The sequence below is a fragment of the Thamnophis sirtalis genome, unplaced genomic scaffold (genome assembly GCF_051295495.1).
Source record: "Thamnophis sirtalis isolate CommonGarterSnake01/CBP01778 unplaced genomic scaffold, rThaSir2_p1.2 scaffold_3, whole genome shotgun sequence".
Classification (NCBI taxonomy): Eukaryota; Metazoa; Chordata; class Lepidosauria; order Squamata; family Natricidae; genus Thamnophis; species Thamnophis sirtalis.
This window is the reverse complement of record NW_028261383.1, coordinates 17,452,469-17,461,468: the sequence shown is the minus strand read 5'-3', so window position 1 is coordinate 17,461,468 and position 9,000 is coordinate 17,452,469. Positions and strand designations below refer to the sequence as shown.

Sequence of the window (9,000 nt, the reverse complement as noted above, 5' to 3'; positions counted from 1 at the left end):
TTTTCTTTTTTCTTTTTGTCCAGGGTGGCGGTGATGGGCAGGGACCCCTTGAGAGGGGCCTTTCCCCCTACTTCCAAGCCCATCACACCCGGCCTCGCCCATCACACCCGGCCTCTCCCCTCCCCTCAGACGCGCTCCTCTTTCCTGCCCTTTCTAAAATCCTGGCACTTTGCGGCAAATCCACAGGGGGGCGCCCTCCTCCAAGAGAAGGGAAATCCGGGCGCTTCCCCATTGCTTCACTGGAGGGCGAACATCTAGCTGCCTTTCCATAGGCGTCTCCGAAGGAAGTGACATCATAAATGCTTGCCGCTCTAGGGCGCCACACACGCTCTCCTTAACCCCTGGGGTTCCGCAGGAGGGGGAGAGGCTGCGGGTGAGTCTGGCGGAGGGAGATGCAGACGTGCTGCGATTGAGGAGGGGGCCTCTTCCCGGGTCCCATGTTGCACATCCACCCTCTCCATGTAGGGAAAGCGGAAGAAGCGGCGATGCCAGGAAGGCGGCGTTGCTACGGGGCTCCCTTTCCTTACATGTGCCCGGGAAAGAGCCCGAGTGAGGGGAGGGTCGGCAGGAGAGGAGAGAAGCCGGACGGGGAAGAGGCAGGATTCGCACTAGAGGTCCCGATCCTGTCTCCGGAGAGGGAGAGAAGCGGGGCGGCCGCTCCAGTTGCCTCCTTCACGGCTCTGTGCTGGTATGAGCCGCTTGAGGGTCATGGCAGGTTGGCTGAAGGTTGTTCAGTGGTTGAATTCCACTTTCTGATTCTTGGCTTTTCTTTTTCCGTCCATCTCAGATACAGAAACTCGAATCCCTTTGAAATCTTTGCAAGCCAAACTTTTATCTTGGGGGGAAAAAAGAGCGGAATAACTTGCAGGGATCCGTCCTGGGACACCAGAAATGGCCCCGTGAAGGAAAAGGCATCTGGAGACCTACCAGAATCCTTCGACCCATTTGGAGTTGCTCTGCAGGACAGAGAAAGGATGGAGACACAACCTTTTGCCAAGGAGGGAAGTGGAAAAGGCCCTTCAGCTGTTCAGCCTGGGAAGAGGGGGAAGCTCTGGATAAGGATTGAGCAGAAGATCCTGGAGGGGGAAACGATCCGCTCTTCAGAAGTTCAGCCCAGGAACTTCATCCAGTACCGGGAGGCTGATGGTCCTCGAGGACTTTGCAGGTCACTCCATGACTTTTGCAGACGATGGCTGAGACCAGAAAAGCACACCAAAGCCCAGATGCTGGACCTGGTGGTTCTGGAGCAGTTCCTGTTCCTTCTGCCCCCAGAGATGGAGAGCTGGGTGCGGGAGTGTGGAGCAGAGAGCAGCTCCCAGGCAGTGGCCCTGGCTGAAGGCTTCCTCCTGAGCCAGGCAGAGAAGCAGAAGGAGCAGGACAAGTTGCAGGTGAGAGACAGGAAGGGAATAGAGAATATGTTTGAACACTTCACCCTTTTTCCCAAACTTCTGAAATTCATAATATATGCAATATTCCTCGAATTCTTGTAGGACATTGTTCCATTGTTTTCTCACTCAACAACACTAATGGTTATTGGGGGCTTTCAGGTTGTGTTCCGAATATAAGAATCCACTTTACGTCATGTGATGTACATTAATTCTGCTTCTTTCCTCCTGTTTGAAGGGCTGCACTATGGAGATCAGAGATCCTGAGGGAAAGAAGAATCCATCAAATCCCACTCCGCAGCTATTTTTCAGGAGGATCCCTTGGGAAGATCAAAGTCAGGACACCTCAGGAAGTAATGAAAGATCCTCCGATTACCCATCTGTCTTAACTTTGCTATCTCTTCTCTTCTGTACAATACCTCCTCCTATTTTGTTAATTATTCATTTTGAAATTGTTTATTCTTACAGAGAAACAAAGAATGAAGTTTTCTGGTTTTTATGACGGAGATCTAACAGCAGTTGAACATCCAAGTCAAGTAAGGAAGGGAAAAGTTATTAATTTGTATTCTTCCTTCAGGAAATCAAGCGGGTGTCCAGAGTGCTCTCTCTTATTCCCCCCCCCCCTGTTCGGCCTAGATTACTTTTTTGTGTTTTTTCACAACATGGACATCACAATAGCAGGTTCAAGTTGCTGTCAGCCAGCATAGCTTCCTTTGGTTATCTTGTTCTGCTAGGTACTCCTCCAACTTTGAGTTTACAAGAAACAATTTTTAACAACTCCTTGAAGAAATGGGAATAAATGTATCACTGTGGTAGTAACTGCTTGAGAGCCATTCTTCTTGTAATTCTTTGATTTGGAATTGTGCAGGGCTAATGAAAAATAACCAAATACTCACATGGCCACATTACCATTAAAAATACCTCTTATTTATAAACCATAGTTCAAAAATAAGCAAATCCTATTAAAAAATGAAGCAGACTGTTAAAATCCAAAGGGATTGGCAATGTAATCCGGGGCAACAAAATAATTCCCAATCCTCTGATTTGTGCCTCGATTAGGAGATCAAACATTCCCATTTTGCAAAGGCTGAGAAATGACTTTCCCAGGGAATTTTCTCTTCTTTGTTTCCTTCCATTCAGCCAATGGATCGGACTACTAGATCAATCAACGACAGACAAAGCAGTAGATCAGTTGATCCAGAAGTGGGATTACTTTACCGAAAGTCCCTGAAAGTTTTGCATAATAAATGAACTTGATAAAACTTTTTCCAAATACTTCTTCAGTCAAAGAAATTTTCAGAATTGTCAATTTTCTTACCTAAAATTAGGACATGTGTGACGCACAGCTATATCTTTGGTTTGGAAATTTTGGAACAATGGAAAAGAATAAGAGTTGGTAAGGATTTTAGAAGTCTTCTAATCCCCTGCTCAGACAGGAAGCCCTATAACATAACATCTATCTATCTATCATCTATCTGTGTGACACATGTGTGACACACAGCTATAAAAGTGAAATACCACTCATGCATCATCATGAAATCTCCAGAACCATAAAGCCTAGAAACCTGAAATTAGGCACATATAGTCCTCTTGGCTTCTAGGTGCTCACTAAGAAAGGATTTTTTGAAATGACCATCAGATAATTAGTATATCTCACATTATTATTAACACACTCTGATGCTAAGGAGTTAGACTGGGGGAGACAAGGGGATAAGATAGGAGAGGCCTCTGTGGGGCAAGCTTGAGGGAAAGAAGGGGAGACGAGAGGCCGATCAAAGCTACGCATTAATTTTCAAGCTAAGTTTCAATTTATCAAGACTGATCACATAGTTTCGTAGCGGATGATGGGTATCTAGCTAGTTTCATATATATGGCTGTTCAATTTCTTCTTAAACACCTCCAGTGTTAGAGCATCTACAACTTCTGGAGGCAAGTCATTCCACTGATTAATTGTTCTCACTGCCAGGAAATTTCTCTTTAGTTGTAAGTTGGTTTCTCCTTGATTAGACTCCATCCATTACTTCTTGTCCCACCTTCAGGTGCTTTGGAGAATAGGTTGTCTTCCTCTTATTTGTGGCTGCCCCTTAGATATTGGAACACTATCATGTCCCCCTAGTCCTTCTTTTCATTAAACTAGACATGTCCAATTCCTGCAACCAGTGTGGTCTTACCAAGGTATTATGAAGTGGTACTAACACTTCATGTGATCTTGATTCTATTCCCCTCTTAATGCAGCCTATTATTCTGTTGGGGTTTTTTGGTTTTTTGGCAACTGTAGTGCACTGCTAGCTCCCATTTAAGTGACTGTCCACTAGGACTCCCAAAATCCCTGTTCCACTTACTATTTCTGAGCCAAGTATCACCTATTCTATGCCAGTGCATTTAGTTTTTCTTTCCTAAAAATAGCACATTACATTTCTCACCATTGAATTTTATTTTGTTATAGAAGGTGCCAATCTCTCAATCCTTCTGTATCTTGAGCCTATCTTGTGGTGTGTTGGGATTTCTGTCAATTTAGTCTTGTCTGCAAATTTGATAAGTTCCCCTTCTATCCCCTTGTCTAAATAATTGATGAAAGCAGTTCGGCTGTTCAAATCTCACCGGCTCAAGGTTGACTCAGCCTTCAATCCTTCCGAGGTGGGTAAAATGAGGACCCGGATTGTTGGGGGCAATATGCTGACTCTATACACCGCTTAGAGAGGGCTGAAAGCCCTATGAAGCGGTATATAAGTCTTACTGCTATTGCTATTGCTATGAACAGATCTTGCAAATCCTCCTGTTCTGTTCTTTCTAATGTGTTCAGGGGAGTCTGGTGTCCTTTGAGGAAGTTGCTGTGTATTTCTCTGAGGAGGAATGGTCTCAGCTGGATCCTGCACAAAAAATGCTGCATTCAGAAGTCATGCTTGAGAATCACAGGACCGTGGTCTCTCTCGGTAAGAGTTTTCTAAGTCCCCAATCAGAGAGTTCAAGAAGAGAGGATTATAATTAGTTTATAATTAAAAAATGACTAATCTGATATCGTCTCCTGGGAGAGAGAAGGAAAGTATCTGGCCTTTTGGTAGTCCAAGGAAGGAAAGAGTCACTGTCTCTTTGCTTAGATGGTTTGGGGCCATTTCTTATGTGTATTCTTCCATTTCTCTTTGAACTTATCTGTGGAGGCTGAGAAGAACGAGGGGTGCTTTTATGTGTCCTCTGGAGGTCATGTAAGAAGGCTGTTGTCATTTGTCCTCTGAAATTGTGTGAGAACAGAACTTTCATACTCAGGCCACGGAAGAGCATTCTCCCAAAACAATTCAAGAACAAAGGCCTCATGAAGTTTGACTCAGAGCATCCTAGGGTACACGTAATCCACGAGTTACGACAGTTCACTAAGTGACCCTTCCAAGTTAAGATCTAGCCAACCCCCAAGTACGAATGTTGGAGAACCACACCCATCATTCACACTTAGGAAGGACAGCACAGGCTCTGGAACAACATTCACCCTACCTATATCCCCATCCCACCCCGCCAAGACTTATGTTGTGAGTATGTAGCGAGCCATCAGTTCCTTTGTCTGCTTTGGTGCATTTGCAGAAAACAGGGGCCTAAAGTAGTGAGAGATACACAAAATCACTACTGCAAAATCTAACACTAGTTCATTTCGCGTGATCTTGCACTTTGAGTGAGATTTGCATATATAAATAAAAAATTGTAAACAAAGAAATGACTTCTAGATAATTCCAAATCCTTCATGACTCATGAATATAGAAATCCTCATGTTTGTATCACACAATTATAAGCATGCAAACATACAACCAAGTGGAATTTTGAAGAAACTCAAAAAGTAATCCACTTGAATTTCTACAGTTTGATCTTTTTCTCGAACCTTCTTATCATTTTCATTTCTCTTTTGCTTTGAAGGTAATAATGGGCAGGAGAATCATGATTCCTGTGAACAGTTCCAAGTGATCAATGCTAAAGATGGAATGCAGAAGTTCGGAATTCAAATGGAATTACAAACCCATGACAGAAACCAGTCAAATGATTGGAATCAGGAAAGCTCATCTTCCACTGATGCTCCAATGCAAGATTTTCTTGCCCAACAGGAGAAACCATATAATTTCCTTACAACTCAAAAAGTGATTGACAAAAAAGAGAAGCTTTATAAATGTTTGGAATGTGGAAAATGTTTTAGAACAAGCAGGCAACTTACTTCCCATGAAAGGATTCACACTGGGGAGAAGCTATTCAAATGCAGAGTGTGTGGTAACACGTTCAGAACATATAGTAATCTTATTTTCCATAAAAGGATCCACTCAGGTGATAAACCATATAAATGCATGGAGTGTGGAAAGACCTTTGCTCATAGCCATTACCTTGCTTCCCATAAAAAGATCCACACAGGAGAAAAGCCGTATAAATGCATGGAGTGTGGAAAGGCCTTTACATATAGTAATGGACTTACTATCCACAAAATGATCCACGGAGGGAAAAAGCCATTTAAATGCCTAGAGTGTGGAAAGACCTTTGCTCGACAAAATCATCTTATTTCACATAAGATGACCCACACAGGAGAGAAGCCCTATAAATGTGTGGATTGTGGGAAGACCTTTGTTCGAAGAGATAATCTTATTTCCCATAAGATCATCCACACAGGGGGGAAGCCGTATAAATGCATGCAGTGTGGGAAAACCTTTACTTATAGCAGTGGTCTTAGTGTCCACAAAAAGCTCCACACAGGAGACAAACCATATAAATGCATGGATTGTGGAAAGACCTTTGCTCAAAGTGGAAATCTTATTTCCCATAAGATGATCCATACAGGAGAGAAACCATATAAATGCATGGAATGTGGAAAGACCTTTGCTCACAACAGTGGACTTGCTATCCACAAAAAGCTCCACACAGGAGAGAAACCATATAAATGCATGGAGTGTGGAAAAACCTTTACTCATAGCAGTGGACTCAGAATACACAAAATGATACATACAGAGGAGAAACCATATAAATGCATGGAGTGTGGAAAGACCTTTGCTCTGAGCAGTAGACTAACTATCCACAAAAATATCCACATGGGGGAAAAGCCATTTAAATGCACGGAGTGTGGAAAGACTTTTGCTGTGAGCAGTGTTCTCAGAAGACACAAAAGTATACATACAGGAGAGAAACCATATAAATGCATGGAGTGTGGAAAGAGTTTTGCACAACACAGTTATCTTGCTTACCATAAGATGATCCACACAGGAGAGAAACCATATAAATGCACTGAGTGTGGAAAGACCTTTGCTCAACGCAGTTATCTTGCTTCCCATAAAAAGATCCACACGGGAGAAAAGCCCTATAAATGCATGGAGTGTGGAAAGACCTTTGTTCTAAGCAGTGGACTTACTATCCACAAAAAGATCCACACAGGGGAGAACTCATCTAAATGCATGGAGTGTGGAAAGATCTTTGCACAACACAGTTATCTTGCTTACCATAAGATGATCCATACAGGAGAGAAACCATATAAATGCATTGAGTGTGGAAAGACCTTTGCTCAACGCAGATATCTTGCTTCCCATAAAAAGCTCCACACAGGAGAAAAGCCCTATAAATGCACGGAGTGCGGAAAGAGTTTTGCTCTGATCAGTAGACTAACTATGCACAAAAAGGTCCACACAGGGGAAAAGCCATATAAATGCATGGAATGTGATAAGACCTTTGCTCGAAGAGGTGATCTTATTTCCCATAAGATGATCCACACAGGGAAGAAATCATATAAATGCATGCAGTGTGGGAAAAGCTTTACTCATAAATATGAACTTACCATTCACAAAGTGCTCCACACAGAAGAGAAACCATATAAATGTATTGAGTGTGGAAAGACCTTTGCTCAACGCAGTTATCTTGCTTCCCATAAAAAGATCCATTCAGAAGAAAAGCCCTATAAATGCATGGAGTGTGGAAAGAGTTTTGTTCTGAGCAGTAGACTTACTATGCACAAAAATATCCACACAGAGGAGAAGCCATATAAATGCATGGAATGTGGAAAGACCTTTGCTCAAAGAGGTAGTCTTATTTCCCATAAGAAGATCCACACAGGGGAGAAACCATATAAATGCATGGAGTGTGGAAAGACATTTGCTCGGAAGTATTATCTCACTTGCCATAAGATGAGCCACACAGGGGAGAAACCATATAAATGCATTGAGTGTGGGAAGACCTTTGCTCAACGCAGTTATCTTGCTTCCCACAAGAAGCTCCACACAGGAGAAAAGCCCTATAAATGCATGGAATGTGGAAAGACCTTTGCTCATAATGGTAGTCTTACTTCTCATAAAAGGATCCACACTCGGGAGAAACCATTTAGCAGTAGCAATTCCACTTAGACTTATACACCACTCCACAATGCTTTACAGCATTATCTGAGCAGTTTACAAAGTCAATATATGGTCCCTAGCAATCTGGCTCCTCATGTTACTGACCTCAAAACCATGAAAGGCTGAATCAATTATGAGCGGGTCAGGATTGAACTCCTGGCTGTTGGCAATTAGCCTGTAGTACTGCATTCTAACCATTGTCCCACCTTGTTTCTATAGATTTTTATGTGTATGCATATTGTGCCTTTCTGATCCAAATGAGACAAGGTGGAATCCAACACAATGACATTTAATGTCAGTGTAGATATATTCATGGACTGCTTAGTAACAAGGTCAGCCAATGAAACCTGAAACAGTTTGGAGCCAGGGCATAGCTTAGCTCTGCAGCTCTGAGTCTGTGTGGGGCTCTAAACTAGTCTGCTGCTGTGAACTGAAACTGAAACCCTTCTACCTGTGTTTGCTTGTGTTTACTACCACATTGGAAAACCTGCTTTCAGTATTGTATATTTACTTCATGTGTTATATAAAGAGAAGTTAATGAATCTTGCTGAATCAATTACCTGTGTGTTTTTCTGAATGTGATTGCTACTTGACAGGTTGTGGGCCTAGAGGTGGGTTCCTACGGGATTGGGTGGCATACAAATTTTATTAAATTTCAAATTTCCTACTGGTTTGAAGCGATTTGGTAGAATTAGTAGTAAAAATTGGGGCTGGCTCTCCAAACCAGAAGTACAGGCAGGCTGGCCACGCTCCCGAACTAGTCCCCTGCTTGCTGCTCAGGTCTGTTGGACGGCAAGCTGACCTGAGCTGGGAAGCAGCTGGCTGGCAAAGAAGCCTCTCAGCTGCCTTTTGGTTCTGGAGGATCAGAGGCTTCTTTTCTATCTGGCCGCAGGGCGCCAAAGAGTTCTCTAGCGGGTGGGAAGAAAGCTGTGCATGCGTGAAGATGGCAGCAACCGGAGGTCTTTTTGGCACCCTGTGCCAGCAGCTGGGTGGAAAAGAAGCCTCTCGGCTTGCAAGTTCAATAGCAGGCTCAGTCTCTTCACAAGGTCCCTTTTTTCTGTGCCCAAGAAAGATCAAAAGGCGCGGAGCAGTAGCCTTTAAGGACAAAGTCAGCGCAGTCGGCTAGAGGTAAGAAGATGAGTGAACCACAGAGGGAAGGAGCCCCCTCCCCACGAGTCTGCCCATGTTGCGGCCTGCATGGTTTTGTGCAGGCCCCGGTATGCACATGTATCACGCCTCCTGCAGGAGCTACATTGGTTGCCAATTTGCTTCGA

General features: G+C 43.5%; 1 protein-coding gene across 1 annotated transcript; it reads left to right on the top strand.

The window, feature by feature from the left end:
• The first annotated feature begins 265 nt into the window (after window positions 1–265).
• LOC106555308 (uncharacterized) lies at window positions 266–8,268 on the top strand. Its single transcript, XM_087711369.1, has 6 exons — window positions 266–688; window positions 788–1,388; window positions 1,624–1,738; window positions 1,854–1,921; window positions 4,189–4,318; window positions 5,286–8,268. The coding sequence occupies exons 2-6, from the start codon at window positions 975–977 to the stop codon at window positions 7,733–7,735; spliced, it is 3,177 nt and encodes a 1,058-aa protein (XP_087567495.1). The 5' UTR covers window positions 266–688; window positions 788–974; the 3' UTR covers window positions 7,736–8,268.
• The last annotated feature ends 732 nt before the right edge of the window (window positions 8,269–9,000 follow it).